Genomic DNA, 19,094 nt, shown 5'->3' with positions numbered 1-19,094 from the left:
TCTCTCTCTCTCTCTCTCTCTCTCTCTCTCTGTCTCTCTCACTCTCTCATTTAATGACAGATAGTAAAGTATCTTTTTAATCTAGTGTCGGTACATAACTGGTTACAGCTTCACTGTGCTAATCTGCATAATGAGTCCTTTTATTGATTTTGAAACAAATATTTATGTATACATTTTTAACACCAAACCTTAACATTACTCTGATAAAAATGATTAATAGTAAAAAAAAAAAAAAAAAAAGCCTTTTATACAAATAAACAAGTGCAACTTTTAACCTAATAAATCTTCCACTCCCACGCATCTCTGAGCGAGGCATAATTACAAAAAAACTTCCAAACTACTTTCTAATTGCCTTCTTGGAAACAATCCTTAATAAGTCAGAAGTCAAAAAGAAAGAAAACAATCACAAGTTAAAAAAGTTCAAGGAAGAAGAATTAAGAGAAAGCCGCTTTCAGCAATGAGAGTCGTGACAAAGAGAAGGAGGAAGGGATTATGTTAAAAATAGAAAGGAATGCAGGGCAGAAAGAAAAAGACTAAAAGACAGATTATAGCAGGAGAAACTGTGACAGGCGGGTATTAAGGAGTAGAATGTGTCTGTGGTCGGGTTTGTGCTTTTTATGAACGTCGTGCTGCAGAAATGTTCTGGTGACTTCCAGCACAATGACAAGCTTCTGACAATTACACCGTCTGTAGATTAGATTCAATCTCTCAGCATCTCTGTCTGTTCTCGGGATTAAATTAAAGAACACAGCATTCAATTTCATACCTGGCTTCCTGCACCGCCTCTCCCAATGTGACATTTACTCACTAGAAAGATGCCCTTTCACTGTTCCCCTCGGTGCTCAGATAATACACTGTAACAAAACAGGGGAAGGGTAAATGATGCCAGCTGCTAACAAGCTGGGAAGATATTTTTCTTGTGGGATTAACCAAATTCAGATGAAAGTTGTTCCCCTGCATGCATATTTTGAGCCTTTTGCGAGTGAGCCTCTTCTTAGCAGTTCTTCCAATGATGAAAAGCCCGTTTCACTCCAGCTTTTTCCATTTTCTTGCATATCAATTGGATCAGAACTGAAGTGTGCTACTTAAAGGCTTAGCTTCAGCTGCTCTGATAAAAATGGCAATTAGCTGCTTAAAGCTAAAGATTTCTTCTGTTAATTATGAGAAACCTTTCAACCCAACAGCAGAATTACTTTAGAAGTGTGGATTGTAAATTGCAAGGTTAGAAAACGATCTAAAAAAAACAAAAAACAGTAAATGACCTCTTAAAACTTTAATTTCAAAGCAGACGTTAAGCATTGATTAATTAAATAAAACAAAATAAACCATCCAACTGTTCTAGATGGTATCTGTGAAAGTGTGACAAATATTCCTTTCAAAATAAGAAATAGTATTTCTATTCTTTCCAGTACAATAATATAATCCAGAATTAAGGTACTTGAAGTGCGCCTAAAGAGGCTGCTGGCCAACCCTTTATTCATTTTGATTGAATTTTCTCCAAATGATGAATTAATACCTCAGTGTCTCCAAGACTACCATCCATATTCATAACAATTTAATCTTGAACTGTTTTTTGTTTTAATAGTGAAACTCATTTTTATCATTTAATATCAGTGTCATGACACTAGGAAATTAAAGCTGCGCTTATTTTTAGCTTTATCGGTTGTGACAGGTGACTTAATGCTGGAAAACTAAGACCGAGCTTTCTCCGAGCTGTGCCAGTGAATGGCTCATACCTAACTGATGCCGCGTCATGCTCAAAACAACACCCTCAGGGTGAAAGGTGTTACTGATTAAGGAAGACCCAAAGTTAGCTTTATTTTGTACCAGTCGGATGTTTAAAATAAAGCAGGAAGAAGAAAAGAGATGTAAAAAAACTAATACTATTAAAAGGCCTGAACGCATTACAGCAATGTTTCAATTTATCATTCCTCATGGAACATGATGGATTTTGGAAATTGTCAGAGTTTGGAAAATCCCAGTTTTAAAGGGAACATATCATACTCCTTAATGTTTTGCTTTTCACTTTTAAATCATTCAGTCGTGGTCTATCTAAAGAGGAACTGCAATGCTTTGGTCTGAGTTCCTCGTTGTTGTTGCCCTACAACCTCTTCTTTTGCCCCTGTTCTGAGGTGTCTCGGAGAGCAACTCGTTTTGGTGCCGTCTCTTTAAATGCAAATGAGCCCCTCAAACACACACACACACCCCCTTTAAGGTCACAGAGTGTTCCACTTCAAACCCTTTTCTGTTGCATGCTGGGGGACGGTGTAATGAAATGTGTGGGTTAACACACCCAACAACCGCTATATCCACTTATAGCTTGGGCATCCTTTGGCTTGGACTAGAAAATACCTGCGCAAAAAAATAAATGGCGGATTCACGGAATTGGTAAGCTCGAACTCCATGACCTTGTTCAGCGGTTCCACAGCAAATACTGTGACATAATTGTTAGAGAATAGCTTCAAAAATATGACCCAAACAGAAAGATAGCTACGCAACTCCTAGACAGACTACATTCAAGTTCTCAGCACTTCTAGAGACTCCAGGTACATAACAAAATATATTCGATGGCTAAAAAAGTGGATTTAAGGTAAGGATGTATATTCTCTGTAGGGAGCCTGGTGCTTATAGGCGAATACAGTTACAGTTAGCAAAGCTAATTGTGCTAATTACTATCTCAGACGCTAAAGTTGGTTTAAAATATTAATTGGAATAACTTTGTTAATCTTTTTAAAATATTAAACCTTTTTTCAGTGACTGCTCCCACATGTAGTATTGCCTCTTCTCTCTTCCTGTCTCCTCTTCCTCCACTCATGGCAGGAAGGTATTGTGGTAACGACAAAATTTCAAGGTTGTTGACAGTGTGACCAACTCTGATCAATTCTGCTCTAAAATCTATAATATTCAAGCTACACTCCTTTAAACCACAATAAGTGATCTTCAATATATTCATTATTTTTGTAAAAACAAAAAAAAGCAGGACTATAAGTGCTTTGTTTGGCATCTAAATCAGACTCCATTTTGAAACCCTGATGCAAGAAGGCCTAGGGCTCAAATACTTTCTTTACTTTTAGCGAGTACAAATCTATCTTTGGGGTCTTCGTCGCAGACTGGAATCTAAAGTGGTATTGGGGGGATGCAATGGATTTATAATTTTATCGTAGGTTTTTGAATAATAAACGTGGTTGGAAAAGCTGTACTGACAAATATTTTACAATCCTAAGAGTTAACACTAAAAAGGCATAATATTACAGCAGGTGATGAATGTAGATTAAAGTGTCAGAAAAGAATCCCAAATCTGTTTAGAGAAACATGAGAATGAAAGCAGGATTTTTAGCATAAGGCTTAAGCGACAAGCCGTGTCTCAAGAAAGACATCTTTAAACCTCATCATTTCATCACAGAAGCCCATCTAAATCCCTTTGATCCAGATAATGTGAAGTTTATTCTAAAACAAGAGAAAAAAGACAATTTAATTCAAGTGAATCTGTGTAACAGGGTTGATAATGCACTACAACTTCTGCAGGGGCAACCGATTGTTCCGCATCTTGCTACATGTTGCACATAAGCCCCTCGTCGGCTTCATTCACTGGCCTGAGAGGCTAAATAACTTTTGACTTTTATCTACTAGAGTGCTGGTTGTGTCACTTTAACCATTCTAGCAGCTCACAGTACATTCAAAGCTCTGTACAATGGATCAGGCACCTTTCCCTCACCCCAAACCAAATTAAAGCTCGTAAACACAATTACATTGAAAGCGCATTATGGCCTTACACTGCACAATACCTCCGCGTAAGGTTGTAGCTGTGATTATCAGCGGTTAAAACCCAACACTGAGCTTTAAATCAAAGCCTGCATTACAGTGAGAGTGCCATTAGCCGTCGGTGTGAAGTATAAATCCGACTTTACAGGATCAAACCAGATAAAACCCAAGTTGTTTGTGCCTAATCTTTAAGGAGCTGCTATACAGTGAAAGTGACTCGGAACCATTTAGGAAAGGCTGATATTCAGGTTCACTGCTCAGAGCACGCTTCAGAGTATTCCTTCTGCGGCCACGCTGTTAAGCCATATCCTTAATGCAGCTTTAATACAAACGAATCAGTAACTGAATTTATCATCATTTCCATCACCCTTCAAGTTTTAATATCGACAACACCAATGTCTATTAGCCTTCAGTGTCTTTGGCTGTTATTCCTTCCTAATGATGCTTTACATCACATGCTGGGCAATTAGACGAAGCCTTGATATTTCATCCTGAGACCGCTCCAAAACCAGAAGCTGTTAGAAAACCAGCAGTTTCTATCACCCTGAAGATTTTATTGGCACAAAAACTATAAACTATGCTGAACATGTGCAGGAGAAGACCAAAGTAAATGCTTATCAAACAGCTGGATCAAATTATAAATCGCAACACTACTTTTATACACATTGATACTTTTTGCAGAGTGTATAATTCCAAAAACAAATAAACAACACAATAACAACCCTAACAAACTACCTTCCCTGCAGACTTAATTCCTCTTTATTGTTGTGTGACAAACAGAAAGTGGCAGTGGCCTAAAAAATATGCAAGAAAATGTTAAGGAAATGTGTGACTTTGATTTGTCTGTGCAATAAAGGGGGTAAGGCTATATTTACTGATACAGAAAGGTTGCAAATATAGGTTCATCTAAAAAAAAAAAATTGATTATGAAAAATTACAAAAAATGCTCACTAATTTCACTAAGTGAAACTCAAAATCTTTACACAGAGGGAAACGTTTCGAGCCATCATTTGGAGCACACATTAAGGAACACACTAACCCCAACTTCAGTCTTTGAAAACAGAGTATTACATCCCATCAATTTATAAAGACCTTTTAAAGTAAATATTTCAAGGAATAGCCACATTATGCCACGAGTAGCCATGTTCAGAATCACAGGGAAGATTGCTGTCTTGTCCGATGTCCAGAAGACAGTTATTGACGCACTCTACAAGGAGGTTAAGCCACAAAAGGTCATTGCTAAAGAAGCTGGTTCTTCCCAGATTGTTATATCCAAACACTACCTTGCCTACCAGTGAACATTCAGGGGGAGGACATCGAGTCAGTGGATCTCAATAATAAGCTGGATCGGTCCCATAATGCTGATGCATGAAGGGCCAGATTCGCCTCCATCTTCCTAGGAGACTGAGGTCCTTTGGTGTAAGCAGGCTTTTGATCAGAACTTTTTATGACTCTGTGGCAGCCTCTGCTATCCTTTATGTTGGTGCCTGCTGGGCCCCAGGCAGTAAACAGCGAGACAGAAAGAGGCTGTACTGGCTGGCCAGGAAGGCCAGCTCTATCCTGGGCTGCCCACTGGACTCTGTGGAGGTGCTGGGATGTTAGCCAGGCTCACATCCATTATGGACAACATCTCTCCCCCACTGCGCTGGACTGTAGAAGAGCTTAGCAGCTCCTTCACTGGCCGACTGGGGCTCCTTTTGTGCAGGAATGAGCGTTGCCATGGGTCCTTTATCCCCATTTCTGTTAATTGTTCAACGATTGCCAATGATTTATGTCATGATCACCTCATGCACATATACATGTGCATAGACATGTATATATGTGTATGTATATGTGTGTGTGTATGTGTGCATATACATATTTGTCTTTGTTTAATGATTTGATTATCTTATCTATAATTCTTAATTTTTTTCTATATTTCATCAGAAAATTTTTTTTTTCAAAAACAACACAACCCCCTGGTGCAGAATAAAAGTATACATTTTACTGATAAATAAATGTATCGTATATGAATAATTGTTTTATAAATTTTGATGGGTCCAACATATAAAAATGCTCACTTCTGGGTATGATGTCAACATTAATAAGAAAGGATTCTGCACTAATAGGAATAGTAGGTTGAGTCATGTGAGACAAAGCTCAGTTAGTGCCAGATTTTAGGTCCATGACAGCGCTGAAAAATGTTTCTTCCCATGTGTTACATTTTTTTAGATTCAAGTGGACCAAAAGAGAAGCAAAACGAGGATGAATATGGGTCAAGCTTTGCAGTGTTGGTTCTGACTTAAGGCACAAAGGAGCTCAGATGGTTGTTGCTTTCCTTCTGGGCAGGTAAGTTAAATGTATGCTGATGCTAACGCTTATGCTAATGCTAATACTACCGGACCCATAGACATTATATACGTAGATGCCTCATTACGTGCTGGTGCGCATCCTGCGTTGCCGCCATATTGGATGGGTCTCTCCTACTCAAGGCTGGCATAGCAGCCAACGGGAGTAAAAGTAGACGGAGCAACGTTACCCGTATTTTCTGCAGCTAGTGGTTGCAATAACCGGGGATAGCTATTGAAAGTAGATCACGTGGTGAAGAACACCCTTTTGGGTTGAGATTGGTTCTGAAGCTGAGTTTTTACTTGGTGAGAACAATGCAGAAACCCAACACATGGACTATAATTTTAAGTACCCTCGAGTTACAGAGTACAAACACATGCAAGAAGCTGTGCAAAACAGCAAACAGTTCTTTTTCAGTTTCAGTTGCAAGGAAGATAGTGTAAGACACTGAAATGACCTGGACATTTTAAAGAACACTTTTCTAGACCTTTAAAAGAAACTGTGTATGCATAGCACGCAAAATTATGAAGATATTGTTGTTGTTTAGAGAAGGCTCCGGCTTATACATGTGAAAGAGAGTGAAATAAGTTTAAATGAACAATCAATCCAACTTTTTTGTTCATTAAAATATAAAATGTATCAATTTATACATTTATTGATTTGTTTAAGCATATAAAACAAAGTATTTGGTTTGAAATCACATATTAATACATTAATATGCTGCGACAGACTGGTGACCTGTCCAGGGTGTACCCCGCCTCTCGCCCTTTGAATGCTGGAGGTAGGCACCAGCACCCCTTGCGACCCCAACAGGGACAAGCGTGATGGAAAATGGATGGATGGATGGATGGATACATTAATATGCCATGTCTGTCTGTTAAAGAGCATACATTTATGAAATATGTTATTTAAACAACGTATTTTAGCATTAAAATGTGTTTTTATGTGTAATGGCGTCCTGTATCATAACCACATCTCTGCTGTTTGTAACAAACCAAACCGTGTGAAAATCGGGTAAAAATGTAGGGAGTTATGATTTATTTTAGTTGGGCAAACAGCTTCCTCAGTACAAATAAATGCACTGGGGCTGCGTGAGAGATCTATCCAAAATGGTGGCCGCGCTAAAACGTCAACTCCAATAGGCAGCACCAGTCCATGGGGTGACTGCCTATATAATGTCTATGACTGCACCTGTCAGCCGGCTGGCAACAATACATTTGGAAGGTTGGAACGAGAGTACACCACCTACTGGCCAGGAGGAGTTAAACTTGTAGCTATCTCCGTGATATAAAGATGAATTTCTTCATTGTAAGATAAATAAAGTTTTATCAAGCATATTCATAAAATATGTCTTATTATATTTTATGAAATGCTATAATAAAGATTAGATTATAATTTAAAAGTTGAGTGGAAGGAAAAAGTGTGGTAGGAAGAGGTGCAACAGCAACAGGAATAACTGAAGCCTTGACAGGATCGGACAGAATGACTGATTTGGAGAAGATGTGTCAGCTACGACACATCTGCAATATAGTATCCTCTCCACCAATGTGATGAATGAAACACTGATATCATACTGTGCACGCCCTTTAATGGGTGTATACAATTGGTCCTACTTAATGTCTGTGTGAGAAATGAATGGGGCTCTCTCCAGCATCCGACTGGACTGCAGCAGGTCAATATTTTAATAACAATTAAGGGAGCCAACCAGGCAGATGACCTGAAAGCAGCTTCTAAGCAATGTTGGGCTTTCATTACACCTCAGCAGAACCACAGACTGATCGCCTCCATGTCATGCCGCATTGATGCAGTAATTCATGCAAAAGGAGCACAAACCAAGTCCTTAGAGCATAAACATGCTTTTTAGAAGACAGCCGTTTCTGTTTAAAAGGTCCTTTTTTCGTAGATCTTATATAAAATTAAAATATGTGGAGACGCTGAATATTGTCTGTAAGCCATAATTATGAAAGCTATAAGATAGGAATAAAGGCTTGAAATAAGTCTATGTGTATTGAACCTATATAAAAATGAACAATTAAAATCATTACATAATATACAAGTTTTACTTCTTGAAAAGAGTGACAAAAAATTCTCAACTTTTTCACATTTTCTATTCTTTACCTGTAGATGGCAGCCAACACACTTCTGGGAACAACAAAACAGAGCAAATGTAAAAAAATAAATAAATAAAAAAAACAGGCACAAAGTATCTCTTTTTTAAAGTGTGTATTGCATTTGTATTCAACCCATTTCAACATTTTATCCCTGAATAAAAGCCAGTGCAAACAACTGGTAAATTAGAGCCTACCTCTATACAATTAAGACTTTCATCACTTTTTAATTCAACATCCAAAAATAGTAAGACAGCTGCAAACCTACATGGACCTAGCAGTCCACCTAAACCAGCAGGTTAAGCAATTAAGCACTATGACTGATTTATAAGGATTAATTAGAGAAGCAGCCAAGAGGCAAATGTTACCTTGGAAGAGCTGCACAGATTCAAGGCTCTGGTGAGAAAATCCATTAACTATGCATGCATTACAACAAACTAGCCTTGGTATAAAATCACTAATTTGCAGGTCGCCCCTAATCATGTAGGGGAAACAGAAAACATGTAGATGAAGATCCTCTGGTCAGATGTGACCAATATCACACATTAGGCATACATGCAAAGCACCAGATGTGGCATAAATTGAACACTGAACATCACCATGAACACATTGCATCTGCTTCAGCAGGGGACGGGCAAACTGGTAACAGCTTAAGGGAAACTGAATGGTGATAAATACATGGCAATCCTGGAGGAAACCCTCTTAGAGACAACAAAAGACTTGTGACTGGATAAGGCTTCACCTTCCAGAAAGGTAATGACACCACAAACACAGTCAGTGCTAAAAGAACATGGTTTAGAGGAAGTAGAGTTAAGGTATAGACTTTTCATACTCGGGCAAATTTACATTTGAATTTATTGCCATTTATCCAAGAAGTCTGAATACGAGAGAGCCATTGATCAAAAGTTAGTAAAAGATCTATCAATTTTGAAATAATTTGTTCTTAATTACATTTAGATTTTTATAGAAATTCAAATATCTGTTTATACTCTTCTCAATAATTAGTAAAAATATCTTTGCCATTGTGGCAATGAAAGCCATCTTAATATTACCAAACAACTTTTATCATGTTTCAAGCGATATTATGACGATTTATTTTTGGTGGTGAGCTCTTTTAAGGTTGCAATTCCTCCGTCCGTCACCCTAATCTTTAGTTCCCTCCACAGTTTCTCAATCAGATTCAAAACCGGCTAGGCTGCTCCAAAACATTAGCACAATTAAAATATTACTTTGAACCTACAACTGCCAGGAATATGAGTAATTTTGATCTTAACAATATATTTTACATGCCAAAACTGGCCAATCAAAGTCCAGGTCTAAATGCAATTGAAAATCTGCAGCAATACTTGAAAACCGCTGTTCACAGACACTTTCCATCTACATTGACGGATGGTTTAGGTCATGGGTGTCAAACCTCAGTCCTTGAAAGCCATCATGCTGCAATTTCTACATCTTTCAGGGATCCAGCACACGTGAAGCAAATGGCTCCACTGCCACCTCAGTAATCAGGGAAGTTTTACAGAGCCCAGCTAATGCCCTAATCATTTGATTTGGTGAGCTGAAGCAGAGAGGAACACTGGCCCTTGAGGAGCTGGACACCCGTGGTTCTGATCAAAGCACATGGATGTGTTAGAACTTGTTATAGCAACAGCTCTGGTTTTTGCTCTACAACAGCAACGTCAAAGGCCACCATCGTAGTGTTGGCCCTGCATCTCAGCAAACTGTATTTCTCTGCGATAAAAAAATGAAAGCAAAACAACAAACATCATATATAACCACAACTTAAAGTTCAACCCTCTGTTTGCTGTCTGCTTCAGTGTATTATACCCAAGGTAGTTTAAAAGGAGAATTTACTTCAAAAAGGTGCTCCAAATGCCTTTCATTGGTGAAATTGTTTCTGTTATTTTTCATCACAAAGTAATTCTGGATGAATTGCTTTGAAATGTAATCCCTCATATGATTTAACAGCTCCGCTTTAAACAGACTCCTGTTTCATAGCCTCACAGGAGCTTCAGCACCAAAGGGAACATAACTTTAAAAAAAAAAAAAAAAAGCTTGTGTCATCATCATCTTCAATAATGCTGAATCCCTACAGATAAGAGGGAGTGGGACCTCAGGTATGGAAGACACTACCAATCCAGTCTTATTAAGAGCTGATCCGCCTTTTATTAAGGCCTGCATTGTGGTATTTCCCTCAAGCACAGCAGTGAGAAGAGCCTGATATGCTCCACTGAAGAGGACCCCTCTGGATCTAGCTCCAATTAGAGGCTGGTGGAGACGCATTCCCCTGGCATTGTGCAAGATTTCCCGCACTGAGGAGGACGTAGTGCCAAGAGCACAACACGACGTGCAAACACATGAAACTTGTTGCATTCATGTTAAAAGTCTAATTCTAAAATCATTTATATCATAGCTTATGGGAAATCGTAATTGGTCAAGAAATTATTTTTTCATTTTTCATTTGAATTGTTGGTGTGTATTTTCTAATCCTTCTATATTAAATATTTTTATCTATAATCTATAATTCAGCCTTTCAGTAATTGGATGTAAAAATAAATCAAGGCAGTACAACATTGGCAGCAGTAGATAAATACCAGCGATGTAAAAAAAAAAATAGAAATATAGCGGCAGCATTGGGATGCAATGTGAATCAACACAGGCTTAATGCAGCCTCCAGCATCCTGATTTCTCTTCTGTTGATGTGAACTGCCAAAGTCTAATTATAGAAAAACAGAGCATGGCCCACGAGGGAAACAATCAATATCGTTTCAGTCTGTCCTGGTTCAAATGAAGCTCAAAGGAAAGCTTTAACTGATGGCTTGAATAATTAGTCAGCTTTAGAAAAATGATGCAAAGGTTTTTTGAGGGTTTTTTTAGATTTTTCTTTAAACTTTCAAAACGTTCAAAAGGTTTAAGAAAAGTTACTATATGTCTTTTTAAAAGGGATATTTTTGTATCCCAATTTTTTATTCAAAACCTTTTATGTTTTAAAGTTAGATATTATTTCTCCTTGCAAAACCATTTCAGTTCCATTTACATGAGGCTCTACAATACATTCTGTGCATGTTCTTTCTTAGTAATACAAAACATGAAACATGTATTAAATAGTGTCATTACACAAAAAAAATACATTTTAAGCATTCAATTTTCTTAATTTGATGAATATGGCTTGCATTTGATAGAAATCCTTAATGTTTGTCATAAAGTCATTTCATAAGTCCAACAAAAACAAGGTGTTTAACCACAGAAACATCCACTTACAGAGAAGTACGTCCATGCAGGGTACAGTATAAACTCAGTAAACTCAATACTTGGTCGGGGCTCCTTGACTGCATCAGTGCAGCATGGCATAGAGGCATCCAGCCTGTGGTACTACTCAGATACCGTAGCGCTTCAAGCAGTCCACACCTTGTGAATCTCCCCCCAAATTCTTGAAAGTCCTTTGCTTCACAATACTTTCAAGGTGTGGCTTTTTCCAACACGCTTTTTCCTTCCACTCAACTTACCATTATTATGGTTTGATAAAGCATTTCAACATAAACCTTTTTTTAATGAACCAATGAGCTTTATATCATACACCCTCCCTGTGGAGGGCAGCAGTCTGCCCCATGATCATGTACCCTATAGCAATATCATATATGTATATTAGATATTTTAAATTGGTTTTCTGTAATGTTTACCTTTTCAGAGAAAATGGATTGATTTTTAATAAAATGCAAGCTGTAATCATGAAAATTCACATAAACACTTGGAATAAATCTCTATGTGTAGTCTATATAATACAGGGGTTTCACATTTGGAGCTGAATTAATAAAAATTTAAACTTTTCGATGACATTCTAGTTTCTTGAGATGAGCCTCTTTTTTGATGACAATATCTCCCTTCTTAGTTCACATCTGTCTTTGTTCTGCTTTGCAATGGAAACCTGCTCAGTCAAAAAAGGTCACAGCACCTTTATAGGAAGCAGATAGGATGACCTTTCTGGGATTTTCATGACCAGCAGAGATGCAGAAACTCACCAAACATGTTGCCGATATGACCATTTTTCGTCAGAGGCCGCAGCTCATTTTTGCCCCAGGCATATCGCTTGTAGTTGTCCCACGCAAACTTCATCATCTGCAAAAACAAGAGTAAGGACACATCGGTCAGTGGACAAAAAAGAAAAGCATCACTCCTTGCAGCTACAGTCGTAATTAAATTGCGATCGCCGAAGGCAAAGGGAATGATGGGTATTGATCAAGGCTGGATAAAGGACAAACACACAATTATAACACATAAACCACACTGCTAAACAATGCTACTGACATTTCCCCTGCAGCAGCTGCTCTAAATTAAAGATTGACTGGTGCCAGCGGATGGAAAATGAAACATTTTTCTCAAGACAAAAATCATTCAAAATGAAAACCGTTATGTGGATTTGTTTTGCAGAGTGGCAAATCTTTCTCAACTGAAATACAATTTATAAAAATATTTCTATTTGAAAAAAACATGTGTGTTTAAGCTGGTGTGCACTTTTCTTTCCTAGCAGTCTGTTAGGAAACAAACATGGCTTGTTAGTAGATCAATCATCTGCTAAAGCTCTGCGAAAGTCATCCTTTACATATTCTTCTGCTTAAAGGGTGTCTGGAGCAATTTCCGCCTAAAATTACATACCTGATATGACTCAAGTACAGCTCCAAAGTTATAAAGTGTAAAAAAAAAAACATTTAGCATTTTTGTGAAGCTGAGGCATTGAACAATATTTTTTCAAGTGGAACCACTGTTGCAAATGTCACCATGCCTGATTTATAGGTGATTAAACAAAGAACAAATCCAATTTTCTGAGCTTTGCCTAAATGTTTCAAAATAAATACTGCAAAACGACATTGACAGCCTTTTGAAAATATAAGCAAATGCTCTGATTTTTGTATATCCACATCTTGACTATAACTGCAGCAAATCTGGACTGAATCAGCTGGAGAATATTTGCTTCACAAAGGTTTTAGTAGGCAGTGTGCCAGGCGGACTTGTCATTTTGGCACAATTTAGCCAAATGTTCCAAAACTGTGCCAAATGTGTTTTTCACTTTATGAAACGGAAGCAGGTAAAAAAAAAAGTGCTGATTTCCATTTTAGGACTCCTTTTGCACATGACAGAGCCTTGAGATCCCCCTGTTTCATCGACATGTACCATAACGAACAGCATAAACCAATAAAATCAAGTGGAAAGATATAATTCATATAATTTATTGCATTTCTATATGCAAAGTGAATAAATGCTGAGTAGCTCCACAAATGTGTCAGTGAACTACACTCCAAAAATACTCCCCGCAGCTTCAAAGTAATCAATTTGATCCAAGCTTACTGGTCATAAAGAAGAAATTTGCTGTAGCTTCCACATGACATCAAAAAATTTTAATTCCCTTTTTTTCTAGACATTCCTCTTAACTTTACCAGAGATCCAAATATTAAAACAAGAATATGTGTGGTCACAGAAAAACAAAGCCAATGATTTCTAATCTTACTAATTTAGTTAACATGCAGTACATTTGCTCAAGAACACACTAAATAGCCCATAAATTCAATCCCAAAATAAGCAGCATTATATTTTTAAACAGTAACAGACGAAAATAATATAAGAACGCTAAATCAAATTTCTGTGATTTCTATTTGAATCCTTAAATAAGATCATACAACTATGTGCCTGTCATGGGTTAAAGCAAAGGAATACAGCTAATAAACCTCAGTCCATGAAAATCTGCTCTACTGTGAAGGTTTACAGCATCTCTGAGATAATCTTTGGGGCAGTGGTGATGTGAGACACTGATGAAAGTAATACCCAACTCCAGGAAAAATAAAACAACCACTGACTTATCAACCAGAGAGAGCTCAAACCTGGGAGTCAGGAGGATTGTGATAAAATGGACCACACAAATCCTGCTATAAAGTCTCAGGTTTAACCTTTATTATTTTAAATTTATGCTTTTACCCTTCAGGATGTGTTTCACATGTTTCATGGATTTGGCTTGATTTACCATTTTGATGGAAATGATCAAATCTCATATCAAATGTAATTGTAGATTGTTGATTTTATATCATACTTTACGAGGATTGTAGTTCTGACCCCGTTTCAACGTGTCAGTTCTTGTGAAATATGACAGCATATGATCCGTAACCAAACCCAAAGCAACACTTTGATCTAATGAGTATGCATATAAAATTTTCTATAGTAAGAAATCAACAACACTAATGTTGCTTTCCAAAGGGGCATGCACTGAGCTCACTGCAGGAAGTAATGACAAAACCTGTGTTGGGATTTTCAGGCTGAAAGCATAACTGATGGAGCTGCAGTCGAACTCATTCATCCAAAGCAGAGTATGGCAAAAAGAGGGTAAATAATTCAAAATAACAAATGCATTTTTTTAATTTACAAAATTTAGCCTTGATTATGCATTTGTTTTGAGCAAATAAAACTAATTGCAGAACTCCCCTTGCCTGTGAGACAGACAGGAAGAGAAAGAACAAGAGAGAAACAAATGCGATGAAAGAACCAGAGAGGAGCGATTGGCCCATGAAAGACATCAGTTTCCACATCGATTAGCTACATTCTACCTTGTGTGGAGCAGTCTGAAAGACAACCTGTGTCTACTGGCTGCAAGTATGCATCAAAATATACTGTGATCCAAGTTCAACAAGTTTCAACTCTCCCCATGCCTCAGACCACAGTTGGTAGAAAACAAACCCGTAGGTGTGCAATACATGCAATACAAATAAATGGTTTTCTGAGCGACACACTGCAGCTGCTCCAGCTGCTTTGGGTCTCCAAGCACCATAAGACTGATCAAACTAAAACTGGATAACCCAATAGTGAATGAAGATTCTTAGGACTGCAGCTTGAGAGTTATGAAAGGTTTATTCTGTCTATGGAAAAATTGCTTCTTTTTTTGGCATTTAGACAACCTTAGAGTTCAACCAAACAAACACACAGCAATATATCCACTTGTCAAACCTGGACTGAAATATCTCAAGTTGAATACAGATTATCTAGGACATTTTGCGATTTCTGAATTACTTGTCCAAGAACATAAAATGTGGTAAATCTTAGATTTTAACCCAGTATTGCATGTTATCTTGTCTACTGGAATGCATCTATGCATATTTCCTTAGTTTGGACACATTTTTTACATGAATTCTGGTAGAAAAGAAACTACACAGAGGTCATTGACTAGTTTAAGACCAGGGCTTTCTTAAATAGTGGTCCCATCAAAGGTAAGACAATACTGTAAAGTATTTCTCATAATATTACTCCTGAACATAACACTGATTAAACACTTTCAACCTTCCACAACCCTAAAACCTATTAAAAGGATTATGAAATGTGAGCTTTCCTCTGCTTGTTTATTTGTCTTCACTGACATTTCTCATTTCTAGCAAAAGGGCACAAGCATCACGTGTGAAGGTTCTCTGCAATAAAGGCACGGCCAAGGAGGTGGTCCGATTAAAAACGTTTCCTTCATATAAACAAGAAGTCCAGACGCATGAACCCATGAATCATGCAAAATGTTTAAATTTAAATTGTAAATTTCGTTGCACTTGATTCCAAAACTTACTACAATGACAGATTTATCAAGTAGCTCAGAGCAGAACAAGATTCATGTGAAGAGAGCAGGGAGTCTTTGTACAACATGCTATCAGTTGGAGAGACTGGATTTTGTGAGCTGGAGTTGTGTTTCTCCCCACAGCACAATGTCATCTCTTATCAATACAACATGACTCTGCTTGCTCTCTGGAGGTGGGCTCAAATAAGGCAGCGGAAAACAGACAACATGAATCAGATTCCCTCCAGGAGGAAATCCTTTCATAGGAAGCCGAACTACAGCAATTTCCCACGGTGAAAACAAAAAGGCAACTGGTCAGGGAGGAGAGATTTCATTCCAAAATTAATCACAAACTATTCAATTTTTTGTCTCCAACTGCCAATTTAATTTGTGATTTGGCATTTGGTGCTGCACAACATAATAGCAGATGTTGTAATCTATTCACAAATCAGAAGAAGCTACCGTGTTTACGATATTGTTTTCTTTTCGGATTTGTTTAACTGACATAATACATGACAAGGTAACATTTTAGCACTGCGTTCTACAAATAAAAATTAGTTAAGGAGAATCCCTTACAAAAGATTATTTAAAAAATGCATACAAATAAGATAAAGAGGGAAAGCATTCATAAATCTTAGGGAATAATATATAACAGTGATCTTTTCTCTCCCAAAGTGTCGATAAAAATAGCCAAATCTGACCTCTTTGTGACACACACACACACACACACACACACACACACACACCTTTGCCTCACAGAACAAAAAATGGCAAACTCCTTGTGTTTTATTTGAAACTGACACAATATTTTTTTTTATAATACCAGCAACTCACAGTTCTCTGGAAACATTCAAAGCCAAAAAAAATAATAAATAAATAAATAAATAAAGGAATAAAACAAGAGTTGAGGCAGAAATAGTGGGAATTTGTTAGTAAAGCATGCCCTACATGTTACTCTTGATGGATTAGGCAGGCAGTAGGTTAGCATCTATGGAGAAAATTATCATATTTCATGTTGTCCCATTGTTTTTTCCCCATATGGGGTACATTTGGCTAAACTAATTTATGTTTAGCTGCATGAAGACAGTAAAAGAGCGATTACTGCCATCACTTTTGCTTTCTCTTTACTTTTTATTAATAATAATAATAACAATAACAATAATAATAGTAATAATAATAATAATAATAATAATAATACATTGGATTTGTAATGCAATTTATACAAATCCCGTAGTGCTACATCGTAAAACAGGTGAGTGCTAAATAAAAACACATGGAGATCATAAATATCCCATAAATTGCACCACTGGCTTCTCTCCTAGATAAAGCCACTGTCAGAGCTCTTGCTGCAATGTCTTGTGGTGTTCTTGTTGCCACCTAACAAACTCCTGGCTCAGAGCTTCGATGTTTAACGTTGACTCCTTTCTGTCCTCTCAACCCCTAAGAGCTGGGTTATGCTCACGGTTTATTCATGTTAATAAGTGATATTAACATGAATTGACAGTGTTCTGTCAATTCAAATGTTATGATGAACTGAATAATTCTAGTGTAAACTCACTGCAATCCTGACACTTGTTTACTTGCTGCCTAATACAGTATATCCCATCTACTAACAAGTGAAAACATAATTAGTGTTGGTCACTTCAGTCGTTAATAGAGCTGCACAATAAATGGAACTGCAATTGTTATTGCAATATCAATTGGTGTGCAAAAGACAGCTCGGATGGGATATTTAGTAGGGCTGGCACATTTCAAGCACCATGCATTCATGCTCGACAACAATATATTTGCCAACAAAATATTTCAACTGCCGGATTGACTTACAATGTCCTTGAGGTCCAAAACCTAATAAAGATTTTACAGGCAGAGAAGATGAAGCCCATGGATAGCTGCGCAGAGCACAACGATGAGAAAGCCAAGAGGAGAAGTGAAAGGAAAAAAAAAAAAAACTTCAACTACAATATCGCAATCAGTGGTGGTTCTCATATAAATGCCACCCTTTGTGAGCCTCTCCTCATTCCATCCCCCAAATCCATTAAAATAAGAAAATCACATCCTAGGGCAGGATGAAAGTCAGCACTGTCCATGTTTGCTCGTTTCTCTATTCTCAACAGTAAAACTGAATATGCATTAAAGCCAAACTTTTCAGGGCACCCCTGATAGATAAGGTTCTCTGGTGCTTGCATGGCCTCCTTCCAATATCACCCTGGCCATACAGAAAAAAAATATATTACTAATCGCAACTGTGTATTTATCTAACATCATACAGCCCTTACAGTCGGTGTTCATAATTAAATTCCTAGCCGTCTTGTTTTGTCTTACTCATTTTAATTTATGAAGGTATTTTTCACACAATGTAGCACCTTCAAATTCGATTGGAGGAACTTGCAGAGATCAAGAATCAAGGAGACTTTATTGTCCATGTGTTACCATGGTGAAATTACCTTTGAGGCAAACCCGGCTTAGGATGTACAGAAAAAAGAAAAAAAAATAGCAAGCAACATGACACTCATGCACAGCAGACTGATTTATTTTTGTGTGTTTTTTTCACATGCAAAAGATAAAAGTAATTATCTTGAGGTAGTTTTTGTGCAGTGATTTTGAGGAAAAGTGCAATTTGATATTCCCGAGAATAAGGGTATGAAAATAGGCAGTAACAGTAGTGTGATTTTGATGATGGACATATTAACATATTTAACATACAATGGATTGTAACATATGATCGTAACATATGGACAATTTATCAGCAGGGGGGCTATCACCCTTTGCAGAGAAACCAAGGCAATAACAGTAGATTGATTATAACATAACATATGATCAACCATGAACTTCTCAGTAGGGAGCAATAGCCCTTACAGCTCTTTTAAACAAGCTGCTATCACCCCCCTCCTGAGAAGATCGACAGATCAACTTAAGAACAAAATTAATTAGGACTGATGGGAATAATTTAACCCCTCATTCATACATTCTCCTTCACCTGTATGTTCTCTGTTACGTCACAAATAAAAGCCATTCTAGCCAATGGGGCATTTTCCAGCAGCACAATGGCGCTACAGCATGACAGAGAACCCTCCCCTGTTGTCCGTCAGAAATACAGATCGAGTCCATTTGTGATGGATGACAGGGCGAAATGCGTCGGTTTCTGAAAACCAGATGAGCCAGACAGGAAGTCAGACGCAGGAAGTTGGTGCGGGTATGGATGCATGAACGGATCCAGTTTGGATTGCTACGCGGCACATTTTGCAGCGAACGGACGGCGCACACAATGAACGTAGTAAATGTGAAGCCGGCTTTAGGCCGATGTGTCCAGGCCTGGTCCT

General features: G+C 37.7%; 1 protein-coding gene across 2 annotated transcripts in view; it reads right to left on the bottom strand.

Moving 5' to 3' along the window:
- Window positions 1-19,094, bottom strand: part of LOC105934861 (mannosyl-oligosaccharide 1,2-alpha-mannosidase IA) — a 261,311-nt gene that overhangs the window by 140,062 nt on the left and 102,155 nt on the right. For both annotated transcript variants that reach the window (XM_036135247.1, XM_036135248.1), the window contains exon 2: window positions 12,218-12,314. In XM_036135247.1, the coding sequence (XP_035991140.1) occupies window positions 12,218-12,314 (97 nt within the window). The remainder of the gene's footprint in view (window positions 1-12,217; window positions 12,315-19,094) is intronic.

The sequence above is a fragment of the Fundulus heteroclitus genome, chromosome 3, assembly GCF_011125445.2.
Source record: "Fundulus heteroclitus isolate FHET01 chromosome 3, MU-UCD_Fhet_4.1, whole genome shotgun sequence".
NCBI lineage: Eukaryota > Metazoa > Chordata > Actinopteri > Cyprinodontiformes > Fundulidae > Fundulus > Fundulus heteroclitus.
The sequence above is the reverse complement of the archived record's forward strand: the minus strand, read 5'-3'. Positions and strand labels throughout refer to the sequence as shown.